This window comes from Fusarium oxysporum, genomic scaffold (genome assembly GCF_000149955.1).
Source record: "Fusarium oxysporum f. sp. lycopersici 4287 supercont2.40 genomic scaffold, whole genome shotgun sequence".
NCBI classification, from domain to species: Eukaryota; Fungi; Ascomycota; class Sordariomycetes; order Hypocreales; family Nectriaceae; genus Fusarium; species Fusarium oxysporum.
Genome location: NW_017264847.1, coordinates 131,943 through 146,615, shown reverse-complemented (window position 1 = coordinate 146,615; position 14,673 = coordinate 131,943). Strand labels below are relative to the sequence as shown.

The following is a 14,673-nucleotide window of genomic DNA, read 5'->3' as shown; positions in this document are numbered from 1 at the left end:
GCAAGAGCTGTTCTATACCCTCAAGACGGTTCTCTATGCGATCTATCTTTTGTTCGCTGTTTTTCAAGCAAGCCAATTAAGATACGGTTTATCTTAATCAATAGACAGTTGATAGAGGGACTTACTATTGTGAGGATATGAGGACTCTTTGCTTGGATTGCCGTATTCCTTGCGTGGACCCAACCAAGCTACAGGCCTTTTGGACTGTTCGGCAATTGGAACACGGAAATAATCTATCGCATCGAATCTTTATTGTTGCTTCAATTTTAGTCACTGTACAAGCTTTTATCGGGGCGCAGCCCACCTTTCGAAGACGGCATCGGTCGCACTACGCCAATATGACAGCCAGTATTAGATGGTAATTCTCGACGTTGACTATCTAGCCTGGACATGGAAGTAGATGAGGTTCTTACCACTCGACCAACTGGCTCTGGGGAATGTTCCTCGGCCATTTTTTTCTCTCACTCGGCGATGATGAGTAAACTTTTGATGCTTGATTTCGCCTGCAAACGATGGAGTCGGTGTATGATACAACGTGAAACCCCAGTGGGCGATACGATCGGAGTGTCGGAGAGAATCATCATGGCCGGTCAATGCGCAACCGGCTTAATGTTGAGAAAATGAGGTGGGGAAAGGAGGCGGCCCGCGCAGCCCGCGCCTCGCGACCCGCGGGCCCGGTCTGTGATAAACAAGTTAGCCTTGATTGTCGATCTCGGCATATCTAAGATAAAGAAAGCTACGTTTGCGGGGTAACCAGGGGGGGAAATATCTTCGCCTGACTCAGGTATCACAACAATACGCGCTTAGATATGCAATAGAATAGATAGAGACATCACCCAAGTCAGGGCTCCCTTTGCGTTTATTTCCACGGAGCTTGTCATTTAAATGTGATGCCATTTTTGTTGAACCATCACCAAGTAGACAAACAACAGACCAAGGAGGCAGCGAAAATGGCGTCAACATCTCAGAATTCCGTGTTCGAAGCAGCCCCAGCAGCTCAATCTGCAGGTCCTAGCGCTGACATGGACAAGAAGAACCCTAACTCTCCGACTGTCTTTGCCCCCGACGATTCAACCTCCTCAGTCAGGCGCGGTAGTATTGAACAGCCGTACAGGACATACAAGATCCGTTGGTTCGGGCTTGTTGTGTTGACACTGCTAAACGTCATGGTTAGCTGGTCGGTATGTCGTTCTTGTGATCAGTCTGTTAGGGATTACCTTGCACATACGCTTGTGTTCTGCCGCACAGTATTGAATCTTGCCAAGGAGATCACTGTATGCTGACAATACCTCCAGTGGCTCACATTTGCGCCCGTCACTTCATCTACAGCCCAATTTTACGGAGTAGACGAGACAATGGTGAACTGGCTAAGCAGCATCTTCGTCTTTGCAAACTTCGCCATGACTTTCGTCACCATCAAGCTTCTTGACTGGGGTCTTCGTCCAACCCTCATCAGCGGAAGTGCTCTTCTCCTAATCGGCAACTGGGTTCGCTATGCTGGATCTTACTCTTCCGATGGGAACAAGGTTTCCGTCGTCGCTGTCGCTCAAGCTCTCTTGGGCATGTCGCAATCTCTTGTTTTGAGTGCCCCCACGCGCTTCTCCGAAACGTGGTTTACGAGCAAAGGACGTGTGACGGCGACGGCTGTTATGAGTCTTGCAAACCCAACTGGAGCAGCGATTGGATCCATCGTCGTTCCGTTGTGGACGAATGAACCTAGTGATATCTCTTCTGTGGTCTTATATGTGGCCATCATTGTATGTCTCAACCCTCCGACCCTTTATCCCCAGACAGTCGTTTAGAAGCTTACATCTGCAGTCATCTGCCGTGGCCATTCCTGGTTGTTTTATTCCTGCCGCGCCGCCAACTTCCCCATCGGCGATTCACCATATAGAACGACCCAAGGTTCTACCATCGCTACGAATATTGGTTCAGTCGCTAGAGTGTTACCTGATCATCATCCCATTCTGGGTCTACACTGGTCTCTTCGTCGCCACAACGTCCCTGATCAACCAGATTGTCACACCCTACGGGTTTTCGGATACCGAGGCCGGTATTGGAGGCGGTCTCCTCATCGTTCTAGGTCTCGTCTTCTCTGCCGTCACAGCTCCCATAATCGACCGAACCAAGAAGTTCATCCTCGTCATCAAATGCGGAGTGGTAATCGGAGGGCTCTGCTATCTCGCATTCGTATGGGTTCCAGGTGCAAAAGAGATCGGTGCACTATACGCTGTTCTCTGCCTCATCGGTATCTCGTCGCTTTCTATCGTCCCTGTTGTCTTGGAGGTTCTGACAGAGTTCTCGTATCCCGCGGGCGCCGAGATCACTAGCACTACTGCCTGGGCTGGCGGTCAGCTTCTTGGCGGGTGCTTCATCATTCTCGGCAATGGTATGAAGGCTACTGAGAGTGCTGAGCCGCCTCGCAACATGAAGGACTTCACTGTCTTTCAAGCTGTGCTGGCAATGGCAATGATACCTTTGCCCCTGATGCTGGGGATGTTTGGGCGCAGTGATAAAGTAGCTCTCAAGCGTACAAATGTACACCAAAGCACATGAACAGGTCTCGATAATAGATGAAACATAAATTGATAAGATTACCATTTTCAAGATGATTTCTTCGTCAGCTGCTGACATTGTCAATTTTGACCCTGACGTTTCGAATGCTAGGATGTGGCCAACTTATATACTTCAGACCCCTGCACAACTAATCATTTAGCCTCAAGTCTAGCTTCAACCACGCTGTCATTCCTCTCTCCTCGGCGTCCCGCGGGAAATCGTCTAAGCTTCCAATCTAATTTTAAACGCGGCTCTTCATGCGAGACGTAAGCAGAATTCTCAGCCCCTTTCGCGGTTACATCGCCCTTGGTTTCGATATTAGATAAATTTCCTCTTGTGACTCCGTTTTTTTCGTTGCTCCCCTATCGTCCTCGACACATGTTTTCATTATGACATCCCGCATTCAGCAACTGTTTCTTCTGGCTTGGTTCGTGCCAGCATTATTCTCAGGCCAAGTCAACAGTGTCGTGGCGCACAATCTTGACTATGTAAATGGCGAGACCGGACTGAGCATCGAGAGTTTATCGATATCGCGAGAGTTCAATGTACCGAGATCGGATGAAGAATCGCGTCGACAATATTGCTTTGGAACAACACAGAACCAGCTTCATGTTACCGACTTCTTGCAAAGCAACTTGGACATCTTGACAGGCCATTCAACATGTTGGCTCAACAGAGGCGTCGCTGGTCTAAGAACTTCGCTCGAAAGAAACCTCACATCGACGCGTCCCTCAGGTATGCAGATTCCGAAATGCCCTATCAACATCACCAGCTCAGGCAACACCTACCTGATCGACTTTACCAAGAACAGCTATCACGTCAACACCATTTCGAAATCTCTCCTTATAATACTAACGAGCATACACGGTAAGTCGTTAGCTTCCATAGTCTGGGCATTGTTAAGAAGATTTTAGTGGCCGCTATGACACTCGCTTTCTTTATTGTATACCCTATCATCCTGATCTTTTCGACACTAATCGCCCTTGGTGAACTCATTGAGCGACCTTTGTTCAAAGCTCGGATCGAAAAGTGGCAGAAGATACTTTTCTGCGTCTTCTTCCTTCCTCTCCTAGCCATCGGGATGCTGTGCGGATTGACTGGGATGGGATCGTCAGACCATTTCCGAACAGAACACGGGGTAAGTGGCATGTCGTATATGCACAGCAGTGCTGATCATCTGTCCCTCAGATCATCGGGTTGGTCACAGCAGTTTTGGCGACATTGGCAGTTGGAGTGTACCTTATCGAGAACAGTCTCAGACCAAAGATTTCAACAAACAGGAGATGGCGCAGGGTGCATATGATGGTCAACTACACCGACATATTCCTCTGTCAGGCGGTTCTCATGCTTTCAGGTTTTGCCCTGCCCGACGGTATCGATGACTTCCAAGTCATGAGCCTTTGCGGAACAAGACATATATCCACCTCGTTATCGTTCTCGGTCGGTATGATGGTGGCGTTCATATGGAATAGTGCGATGGCGGCTATGACTCTTCAGTGGTGGCTTGTTCGCAGGGCTAGTGAGGATAAGCCACCTGGCAAGATGTGGCTGTTGGTATCACGCATCTTTAGGCGGGATACTAACACCTGCGAAGATGATCGGTAGAAGGGCTAAAGCTTCACTCAAGTCGAGTGGAAGGGGGAATGATGAGACGTGTTGGTGTGTGTGTTACGTACTATTTGGCTGTTAAGTAGGACTCGCAGCTTCAAGTCACTTAAACTGCTGGCAATCTGCGAAGGGACTTGTATATTACTAGAGCGAATAAGTCGAGCTATTAAAGTCTGTTATTTATGAAAGGATACTCTCTCATGCCATACTTGTAATATATTGCAACGCTGCTTCGACGTATGCCGGGATGTCAGAGGACAGGCTCGTATAGTACTAAGCCACAGTAATACCCACAAATGCACCAGATTCTTCATACACCTTCTTCCTGTTACCACCATCCATATCAAACTGGTACACTGAGCCTCCCAGATCGGTGGCGAAGATACGACGGTTCTTCAGGTCAAGCTTGATGCCAATAGCCTCATGTAATCCTCGCGCAACAACCTCGTAATCTCTGCCTGGCTGACTTGCACTCTCGTGCGACATCTTGGTAATTCCATTGAGCTTGGTACGGTTGATGGTGTTACCATCTGGCAGCTCGCCCCGATCTGTCCAGTAGAGCACATTCTCATTCTCATCAACCTCCAAATCAATAGGCTCCGGCAAACCCTGGAACAGTACCTCGATATCTGTCCTGCTCTCTGCATCCTCGCCTGGTTGGAAGTCGATGTTGGCTTGAAGAATACGGCCCTTACCTCCCTTGGATGGTCCCTTCTGCGTCCAGTAGAACTTGCCAGTAGAAGGCGATACCGTGATGCCGACACACCATCTTGTAGGGTCTAGCATATGCGCATCCACCTGGTAATCACCGGTTTGGATCAAGACTTCAAGCTTGGAGCCATCGAAGTTACATCTCATTATCCTCATTCCCTCGCGATCAGCAAAGTATAACTTCGAGTTCTTATTGTCAACAGTCAGCTGCTTTGGTGTATGCACCGACCCTTGAGGGACAATTTCCTTAAGGTCTGTACCATTAAGATTGCAACTGAGGATAGCGCCGTCGTTGGCTGAAGGGTCGCCCATGCAGGTCCAGAAGAGCTTTCCGGCGGACTTCGAGATGTCGATACCATCAGGCATGCGCTGACCTGAGACAAGCGTCTTCATTGGCCTTCCATCACTGGAACCCAACAATACACGACCAGCTGAAGTGTAACCTTTTGCGTTCCCACTTGACAAGCCAATGTCTAGAAAGTAGAGCAAAGACTCGTGGCCCGACTTGACAGGTTTGCTTGGAGGGAGCAATCCACCTTTGTCGGACTTGGCTCCCAACCTTCCTTCATCAATGTACTTCTGAAGGAACTTGACTGGTGTATCAGGCAGGCCACGCTCGGCAACGTAATGCTGCTCAATGAAGGACACAGTATCAAGACCAACAGCGTCCATCATGGCAACAGGTCCCTTCTTTTTGGCATACCACATCTCCTCCCAGAGCTTCTCGATCTCCTCTGGCGTAGATACTTCTTCGGCGAGGATATTCAAAACCTCGCGCTTGATAGCAGCCCAGAGACGGTTGTAGATAAAGCCGGTTGACTCTTTGCGTGCGATATAAGGGTGGAACTTGATTTCCTCCAGTTTCTGATACAGGAATGGAAAGATGCTCTCGTCGGTCTCGCCGTCCGTCATAAGCTCGACGACACGGTAGTCTGGTGGCATGTAATAGTGCATGTTCAGAACACGTCGTTTCGTCTCTGGCTTAAGACCCTCAATCATCTCTCTTGACTTGTAAGATGACGAGTTACTGCAGAGAATGGTGTCGTGGGATGTGAGCTTTTCCAAGTCTGCAAAAGTTGAGATCTTGAGAGGGAGCTTCTCGGGGACAGCTTCAATAACGAGCCATGCCTTGGCAACAGCCTCAGCGAGATCGTCAACAGCTGTCACTCTTCCTCGAATCTCTGAGTCTGAGTATTGAGACATGCTATTGTTGCAGTATTTCACGGCAGCAGCCCTTTGTTCAGAGCTTGGGTCGCGGATGATAACGTCAAATCCGCTTGCAACCCATCCACATGCGATGCGGCGGCCAAGTACTCCTCCACCGAGTACGGCGACAGTGCGACCGTCGGTTGAAGGAAGAATAAAAGCACCCATAATGATATCGTTGAGCAACAGTTTCGGGATGTGCAATCAGGTAGAATGTATAGAAAGGATTAATGTTTGCAAAATTGCAAGATAATAGTGATATGAAGTAGCTACGAGATGATGCGACTCGACTGAAACGCCAGTTGTAGGGGGGTTTTGTAAAGAATTCATCACACACATAGTCTAACACTTGAGGCGATTTCCGGTCCAAAGATCCGGATTGTCGGTGCAAGACGCCTCCGATCGGGACCGGCTGGTACGGCATGACGGAGGACACAGGACACAACGATGAGGCTCGAATTGCCTCAAATTCGAGCCCCGAAAAGGTGACACCGACTGAAACGTGGGGCAGCCGAGGTCATCAATTGCTTGTACGCGCAATAGCCCAAGATGACAATTTTATCGTCGTTCGTCCGGTGCGGCTCCGTTATGACGCAAAGATGGCATTAATTCCGCGTTTCTTCCGCAAGTAAGATCTGACCGCATGAAATTGATCCACAGGATCCTTGTCTTGAGCCTCAAGGTTCCACTCCTCGGCACATCTAAATATGGGGCTGCCCTGGCTTTAGAATCTTCGAAGAACAGCACATTCCCACCTCAGAAAGCTTATCATACAGCCTCCAACTTCCCTTACCACTTCCAGCTTGCGGTTTTGACCTATCAATAGTCTCGCTGACTCACCCACGTTGGTTAAGAGGACCAGCCGTCACTTGGGATATCTCCATACACATGACGTCATCATCGTTAGTAGCAGATTACCCTGAACCTCCCTCGGATGAGACATTGAGTCAGCGAGTATTGCAATGTAAAGACACTGCAATGAAAATCGGGTCCCTATTAGCAATTGAGTGCTTTTTCCATCAGAGATAAAGGGTAATGTGTTGATAAAAGCAAAATGGAGAGCATGCATCGCGCTGAGCATGAGAAATCATTTAATAATAGGTATGTTGTCAAAAATCAGGACCAATAGACATGGAGTTGTCACTAAAACAAAAGTTTATCAGGCCTCAATTGTCGACCACTGTAACTTGCTGAAATATACTTATGTCTACTATTACTTTATTAAATATGTAATTGCCCCAGACTGTTTCGTAACCTCTCAATGATCGTTGGAAGCCCAGCTGCCGCCGTAGGCTTCCAATTTTCGTCAAAGTTAGGTTCCTCGCATGTTTCAAGCGCCCTTGCAAGCTCATGCAACTCAACAAAATCACGACTGTCCAAAAGCCCCTCACGACGATTCAATCGCCACAAGAGGTCAAGAGCCTGTACTTTGGTTTCATCGTCAGTCGTGGTCGATGCGACGAAAGCTAGGCCGGAGATCAGATCGCCATCGAGCGAAAATGTCGGCTGGCGGAGAGCAATAAAAGGTGCTGCTGCTTCTCTGGCCGCTGCCAGGAATGGCTCAAAAGTCTTGGGATTGGCGGCCGCTTCTTTCGTGGAGTATGAATTAATCGCCATCTGCCAGTATTGCTGGCGCAGGCGCAGGTTGCGGTACTGCTGCTCCCCCTCAATCATTATGTCCTCGCTCCTGGCCTCGTAGAGAGCATCAAGACGCGCGGACCACCCATCGAGAGCGCTCTGGAGGTTTGCACTCGCTTCCGACACAAGAGTCTCTTTACCCTCTGCATCGCTTCCTTCGTAGTGCCAAGGCTTTTCGTCGTAGAGAACATCTAAACGCCGTAATGCAGAAGATGCTTCATCAAGATTGCTGAATGGTTTTGGAGACTGGGAGTGCTGACGTTCGTTCGTGTGATACCACTTTCGCATCCCGGAGACACTTGGATCTTTTTGCATAAAGTTGGATGACTCTACTCCAAGCCGACAGAACATCTCGGCAAGCTTTGTAGTCATCGCGCGTTCTTCATCATTTGATGACGGTAGCGCTGAATCGAATAATGAGATTCCGGCACTGAGATGTTGTAGGAGCTCGTCATAGCGACCAGTCAGACCTTCGAATGAAACGAAAAGAAGGCAGCAGATCATGATAATATGCAAGTCTTGAGAAGCTGTCATGCTTGGTATAATAGTCGCGATAGCCTTATTGTATTGGTGGGTAGCGAAGCCTTTTAATTCGCCTATATCCGAATGACCGAGGGATTTCGCCATGAATAGGCGATGCGAGGCGCCAACAGCAATCATGCTGTATCGAATTGACTCGAATTGGTAACCTATAGGCAAAGCATATCGGAGCCAAAAGTTGGTCGAACCGGAAGAGAGTGACAGCTGCGTAGTCGTGAACTGCAGGAAGTGTTGGAAGTACAAACGCTCTGAACTTGTCAATGAGGGGATATCGTCAATCGTTAAGCACAAAGACATAGTATCGGAATTTGTTGGTGCAGTCTTTTTACGGTGCTTTCGCCGGGGAGCTTTGGGTTTAGGCATTGCGTAGCCGTCGCACTTGATCTTGTCCTCGCAGCAACGGTTACATACCGGTTTCGCCTCGTCACATTTTAGGTGTCGGATCCTATATATATAAGTAACCGGACGGCGGAAACTCATAACGCCACTTACTTGCTGCAGACAGACACTTAAAATCAGCCACTGGACTTGGAAGGTGAAGGAGGATGGGCAAGCGTACCATGTGATGCAGCCATTACGGCTTTTGGGAGCAGATGCGCGCTTATGCTTGATCTTGGCAGTCACGATTCCTTGGATGGCCATTGTTGTGCGTAGAATGCCGTTGACGGTAAACACGAGGGAACCTATAGGAAGAATGACACTTCTGGGCGAGGTGAGTTTTTCTAAGGGGAGGATAAATGTTATGCCCCACTTGCCATCGGGCATCGCGAGGGCGAATATTACGGGAAAGCCAATCACAATAACGGAATGAGTCAGTCTAAGCCCATTTGAGGAGGCTAGATCGTACCCACTTCACTTGAAGCTCAGCTCGGTCATAGCTGTCTAGCGTTTTGACTTAGCTTCACTCAGGACCGTTTGGTATAGTGTAAGATATATTACAGATCCAGCACGACAAAAAATTTGGTTTAAGATTGCTGCGTTGTAATATTCAATACGTAGTATAGGGCTATGAGTTAGTGCTCTATCTCTTATTGTAAAAGTGTAATTTAGACCTTTGCAAACTCAGCACCGTCTTATATAATGTTTCTTTAGCCCATGAGGGAGCCAATCACAACATGTGTTGTTCGAGAGATGCAGCCAGGAAACTCTGCCTACGTTCCTCATAGAATATCAACAGCAACAATGAAATGATTTTCGGGGCGAAAAATTTAAATCCATAAAGCTTTCTAAGAGAATCTAAAGATAGAAGCAAAGCAGGCTTCGAGTAGAGTAGTATGATAAAAGTAAATATCTATAGATAATTATAATAAAACACCTCAAAGCATTGTGCCCAAGATACTGCGGTGTAAGCGAGTCGCAGCACCTAATATTTCAGAATGATATACAGGGCATGAATGAGGCCAGGAACGAAGACTGCTAGAGTTAGCACGCGACAACTGAGTGGATACTGTGAACATACATAGACATGTCAGAAGTAAATTTATCCAAAAGTCACCTACGCATCCTCGCTCCATGAAAACGCCGACTGGAGGGAGAATGATCGCGAAAATGATCTTGCAAATGTCACTATGAGAGTTTAGCAGCTGCATCCATAATATAAATATACAAATTAGGGGGAAGGGACAATAACTTACCTCCCAGTGAACGGCATCGTGACGGCTCAAGTAAAGAACGGATAGGTCCAGAAGGATTGGTGCAAAAGCAAAGTATTGCTTATCTGATATGTAAAAGAATGTCTTGGGACCTTAAGATCTCTTGGAGGATGCAAGTTCCCTTTTATAACCACTTGGCTTATTCCTGACACCAAGCTCTGAATGATAAAGAGCTTCTTGCGGGCTGTAATCACCCTGTCGTAAAGTCGGGTTCCCCGCCAGTACATGCTAGCAGCGACATTAGCCAACGACGATCTTTAAAAAGTAAATAGTTTCAGTCCAATCATTCTACACAATCTCATGGTGGTTGACATCTGGATCCATCCCAGTTAGCCGGCCTGAAGCTTTGATGCGCAAGGCGAAGCATATGATTGGTCCTTTCGTGTTCAAGTGAAATGGCTTTTCCCGTAGCGCATTATTACTGCTTCACTATTTGCGAACTGATACAGGTTGTGGGGCTGGAAGTATCAGAATTGTGGGACACAGATCGCCATTTGAGATACGAAAAAGCTGAGATAAGGAAGGCTTCTTCTCCATTGATGCCCTGCAAACTGCAAAAGACTGTTTGTATATTTTACTAAGCCATGGCGGATGAAACTTAAGATTCTTGATTTGGAGAGCGCGATACCGAAAAGAACAACCATGCATATGAGATGAAAGGATTTTGTCTTATCTAAAATGCAAAAACCTGGTCCGACATCTTAGCTGACGCCCCGGGCTTTTCAAAACCCAAATCAACAAGTGCCTTCTTCGAAGCATTCACCATTCCGGGCGGCCCACACAGAAACACCTTGGAATCCACACTCGGCGACGGAAGTTTCTCCTTCATCAACTCTCGAGTCACATACCCAGACCCAAACTTCCAGTTCACCGGCGGCTGATCCAGCATATAGTACACCTTGAAGTTCTTGGGATATCTCCTAGCAAATCTGTCCAACTCTTCCCGAAGCAGAATGTCCTGCTCTGTCCTGTTGGCATAGATAAGAGAGATCTCTGTTGTGTCACGGTCATGCTCGCAGATAGCACGAATGACCTGGAACATTGGTGTGATGCCAGTGCCACCTGCGATCATGCCGATCTTCTTACAGAGATTTGGTTGATACTTCATTGCTCCCTTTGGTCCTCTGAAGAGAGCCTCGTCTCCAACCTCGAGCTTCGCTAGATACTTGCTTGTGAGCTTGCCATCAGGGTATGCCTTAATGACCAATTCAAGAACGCCAAGGTCGGAATTGTTGGATACTGGTGTATATGATCGCGCGACGCTCTCAGGGAAACATCAGGTATCGACCAACAAGTAGATGATGATATTCCGAGCTAAATAAACGAGAGGGGGAAAAGGGTTCTGAGACTGTCTACTGTAAAAAGTCTTGCACTAACTCAGCCCCTCGTATTTGCGGAGTAACCGACCGGTCATCGCACTGGATCCAAGAGTCCTCGTTGCAACAAGGTATCTTCTTGAGCTCGCTTAGGAACCTTCATATGGGCAGGGTAGCTCGTGAAGGGCTTGCTCTTCATCGCCATGCTGGTGAATCTCTGTGCAGCAACGGCATTGGCGGTCGCGAGGGATCCACCTCCAACGATGATTCCTTTGATGAAACTTGAGCCAGTTGAATCACTGCGTAGCGACGCCAACAACCAGTCTGGTACGGTGAACCCTTGGCGGCGAGTAAAGTAATACGCTCCTGCACCAGCAAAGACAATGAAGCCCAAGCTGACCAAAGTCGAAATTGATGAGGATCCTCTAGTCTGGATCTTGACTGCCTTTACAGGTGCAAGGGGCTTAAGCTTGGGCTTTTTCTTCTCAAAGCCCTGAATCTTGCCAATGCAGCAGTCTTTCATGATCTCAAAGGCATCTTCTGAGTGTCCAGCGTTGTCAAAGTCTTCGCTGGCGTCTGTACCAGCTGCTTCTGTGAGGACATCGGCACCGCCAGGATGATCTGCCAGGTATTTTGTGACGTCGTAGACTTGCCTCTAGTTAGTGAGCGACCCAATAATGGAATTGCCATAGCCTACCTTGGCCATGGATGATCAGCCATGCATCCTCGGGGCTGTTATGCTCAGCGACCTGCTTGATCGTAAATTCCTCCATTATTGGCTGTAAAACACAACACGAGACTTGGTTCAGGTAATTGAAGTGCAGGTATTTGGCGATGACCTTGAAACAATTCGGATAAGAATACCAGAGACTGGGTCTACTGCAGACCGTTCTCTTAAACAGCTCAATGCTTGCGTATCAGGCGGTCACGACGTAGCCACATACCATAAAACTCACAAGCAACGGGTCCCTGAAACTACCAGGATTATGCCGCCATTTGCATGTGCCCACAGCGGGCCGGAGTGCAGCTCCGTAGTGGGTCTCCAGAAATGCCGAGGTTTCAGGGCCCGTTGTGGATCCACAGGACCGAGGCCGACCCGCTTTATGATCCACACTGACCGGAGGCAGTCGGTGAAACAATGCGAATTCCGCTGTTGATGTAACACACAGCAATCTATTGGCTAGAGAACCCTGAAAATTGAATTGAATATCGCTCTTATTTCCGTCTTCGCGATTATACTAAACGCGAATACCGACATGACACGGGTCCTTTCGATATTCCCGTTGACATCATCCAATCGTAAAAAGCGTTGTAATCAGACCCAGAAATCTGCGGACACGGATATACCGAGAGATTAACGGATGCAACGATAAAATTTCTACGATGCAGGACCTCAACGTCATTCATGTTGCAGTGCGCGGCGACAGACATGTCGTCTCCACGTTGGACTTCGTATCCTTGCCTGCGGTGTAATAACAAGAAGGCGAGAATGGGTATTTGCATGTGCCATGCATGAATGCTTTCGCCTTCTGGAATTTTTTCATATAACATCGAAATACTCTGAGCATTTCAGCTTTGGACAGACGGCCTTGGCTATTATTAAGTTCATCATTATCATTATGGCAACAAAACAATTTTATCTCTTGGGGGAGGCTCCGTCCACCACTAGAGAAGTTGACCTGCCGCCGGCTGTTGACTTTGAGGAGCTTCAAAACATTGTCGCATCTCACTTTGCCATTGTCAAGCCAAATGGTAAGTTTTACCGAGCTGCGTCAGAAACGCAAGTGATTGACTTCAATCTTTAGGCGTTGGCTTTGTTCACGATGATCGAAGGCTCAATGTAGTATCCGAAGTCTTGGACAAAGACGAGCCAATTGCCGTCTCCATCAACGGCAATGCTGTTCGTGATGTCCCTGGCCCAGCTGGCATTCCATACTTCGGTAACTACCTGGAGATTTACCCCGATCATCTCGGCAACCATCAGAGACTATTTGAGAAATACGGACCATTATTCGTGACAAACAGCATGGGCAACCGTCTCTACCAGACCAACAGTGCCGAACTCTCCAACATCTTCCTCGCCGAAGACCACTACTTCACAAAAGACATCGTCCCCGGCCATCCCCTCCACCCAATCAAGAACCAAGAAGCAGGCGTCTTTCTAGCCGATACCGACACGGAGCAATGGCGTCTTGCTCACAAATTCCTCCCGCCTGCACTCGGACCAAAAGCAGTTCGGCATTACGCTCCTACGATGCAGCGAACGGTAGAGCAGTCCTTCAAAGTCTTCGATGAGCTTGATGAAAAGGGCGAAGCGTGGAATGTCTACCAGTACATGCTGAAGCTTGGCTCACAGGCAGTGGGTAAGCTTGTTCTAGGTATGGACTTTGCGCATTTCGAGGAAGTGGACTCGCCGCTGCATGAGATGGTTCTCAAGATTGCTGAGAACCTGGAGCTGAATAAGCGTGTGTCGTCTATGGGAGCTTGGTATGCTAAGATGCCGTTTGGTGATCCGAAGAAGGTTAGAGATACGATGGGGAGGATTATGGAGATGATGACGGAGTCGATTGCCAGAGCTTCGAAGGGACAGGAGGACCTGGAGCTTCAAGATGCAGCGCTCAAGGCTGAGAATGTTGTCGGTAAGCTACTACTTCGTACATTAATCGGTCCCGGACCCAGCTGACTGTCTAGACTACTTCCTACGGGCCAAAGACAACAAGGGCAGCAAGCTGCCGCCCTCCCAATTCGCCCCAACCTTGCTCGTAGCTACAGCCGCCGGCTTCACCACCACGTCATCTTTGCTATCCTGGCTGATCTACAGTCTTGTCAAGTACCCAGGAAACCAAGAACGTCTTCTTCAAGAACTCATCGACAACGACTGGGATGAGGATACCCAGGTCACAGCTGAGACAACTAGCAAGCTTAGCTTCCTAGATAAGTTCATCAAGGAAACACAGCGCCTGCACAACCCCTCTTTTCAGCCTGGTCGCACCGCCAAGGTTGATATGATCCTACCAGGAGGTTACAGACTACCCAAGGGCGCAGTAGTAATCTCAGCACTGCATCACATGCATAACAACAAGGACATATGGGAGAACCCGGGGCGCTTTGACCCTGATCGCTGGGATACAGAACAGGTTAAGAATCGACCTCCCGGCTCTTACATCCCATTCGCGACAGGCCCAAGAATGTGCGTCGGTTTCAACTTTGCGTTACAGGAGATCAAGGTGTTTTTACCGAAGCTCGTGTATCGGTACAAGTTCAGCTTGGCGCAGGACGGGCCTATTGAGTATGATCCGTACTTCCAGCTGATTCGGCCGAACAATTTGTATGTTCAGGCGGAGAAGAGGGTGAAGTGGCCACCAAAGTCTGAGTGATCGGCATTGAGTTGGCAGGTAGTCACGGTGTAATTCTATGATATTTTCAGACTATGGTACAATAGATTG

General features: G+C 48.3%; 8 protein-coding genes across 9 annotated transcripts; 4 read left to right on the top strand and 4 right to left on the bottom strand.

The window, feature by feature from the left end:
- Positions 1 to 950: 950 nt before the first annotated feature.
- FOXG_16993 (uncharacterized protein) lies at positions 951 to 2,556 on the top strand (the record flags this gene model as incomplete). Its single annotated transcript, XM_018397019.1, has 3 exons — positions 951 to 1,181; positions 1,296 to 1,757; positions 1,819 to 2,556. 3 exons carry the CDS (start codon positions 951 to 953, stop codon positions 2,554 to 2,556), a joined length of 1,431 nt encoding a protein of 476 aa, XP_018257840.1.
- A 389-nt stretch (positions 2,557 to 2,945) lies between these two features.
- On the top strand, positions 2,946 to 4,161 carry FOXG_16992 (uncharacterized protein; the record flags this gene model as incomplete). The annotated part of the gene is made up of 3 exons (XM_018397018.1): positions 2,946 to 3,423; positions 3,471 to 3,694; positions 3,745 to 4,161. The coding sequence occupies 3 exons, from the start codon at positions 2,946 to 2,948 to the stop codon at positions 4,159 to 4,161; spliced, it is 1,119 nt and encodes a 372-aa protein (XP_018257839.1).
- A 128-nt stretch (positions 4,162 to 4,289) lies between these two features.
- FOXG_16991 (alcohol dehydrogenase) lies at positions 4,290 to 6,620 on the bottom strand. Its single transcript, XM_018397017.1, has one exon. It carries the CDS (start codon positions 6,247 to 6,249, stop codon positions 4,438 to 4,440), a length of 1,812 nt encoding a protein of 603 aa, XP_018257838.1. The 5' UTR covers positions 6,250 to 6,620; the 3' UTR covers positions 4,290 to 4,437.
- Positions 6,504 to 7,321, top strand: FOXG_22647 (uncharacterized protein; the record flags this gene model as incomplete). The annotated part of the gene is made up of 3 exons (XM_018403053.1): positions 6,504 to 6,709; positions 6,742 to 7,182; positions 7,245 to 7,321. 2 exons carry the CDS (start codon positions 6,504 to 6,506, stop codon positions 6,905 to 6,907), a joined length of 372 nt encoding a protein of 123 aa, XP_018257837.1. The 3' UTR covers positions 6,908 to 7,182; positions 7,245 to 7,321.
- FOXG_16990 (uncharacterized protein) lies at positions 7,256 to 9,024 on the bottom strand (the record flags this gene model as incomplete). Of its 2 annotated transcripts, XM_018397015.1 has the most annotated exons (3): positions 7,256 to 8,704; positions 8,752 to 8,754; positions 8,819 to 9,024. In XM_018397015.1, 3 exons carry the CDS (start codon positions 9,022 to 9,024, stop codon positions 7,303 to 7,305), a joined length of 1,611 nt encoding a protein of 536 aa, XP_018257835.1. In that variant the 3' UTR covers positions 7,256 to 7,302. The 2 variants fall into 2 exon arrangements, with proteins under 2 accessions (XP_018257835.1, XP_018257836.1); XM_018397016.1 differs by lacking the exon at positions 8,819 to 9,024 and having other exon boundaries at positions 8,752 to 8,776.
- A 598-nt stretch (positions 9,025 to 9,622) lies between these two features.
- FOXG_16989 (uncharacterized protein) lies at positions 9,623 to 9,910 on the bottom strand (the record flags this gene model as incomplete). The annotated part of the gene is made up of 2 exons (XM_018397014.1): positions 9,623 to 9,704; positions 9,894 to 9,910. 2 exons carry the CDS (start codon positions 9,908 to 9,910, stop codon positions 9,623 to 9,625), a joined length of 99 nt encoding a protein of 32 aa, XP_018257834.1.
- Positions 9,911 to 10,584: 674 nt separating this feature from the next.
- On the bottom strand, positions 10,585 to 12,000 carry FOXG_16988 (uncharacterized protein; the record flags this gene model as incomplete). Its single annotated transcript, XM_018397013.1, has 3 exons — positions 10,585 to 11,175; positions 11,331 to 11,875; positions 11,925 to 12,000. 3 exons carry the CDS (start codon positions 11,998 to 12,000, stop codon positions 10,585 to 10,587), a joined length of 1,212 nt encoding a protein of 403 aa, XP_018257833.1.
- An 846-nt stretch (positions 12,001 to 12,846) lies between these two features.
- Positions 12,847 to 14,604, top strand: FOXG_16987 (cytochrome P450 oxidoreductase; the record flags this gene model as incomplete). The annotated part of the gene is made up of 3 exons (XM_018397012.1): positions 12,847 to 12,979; positions 13,033 to 13,866; positions 13,919 to 14,604. 3 exons carry the CDS (start codon positions 12,847 to 12,849, stop codon positions 14,602 to 14,604), a joined length of 1,653 nt encoding a protein of 550 aa, XP_018257832.1.
- Positions 14,605 to 14,673: the final 69 nt, after the last annotated feature.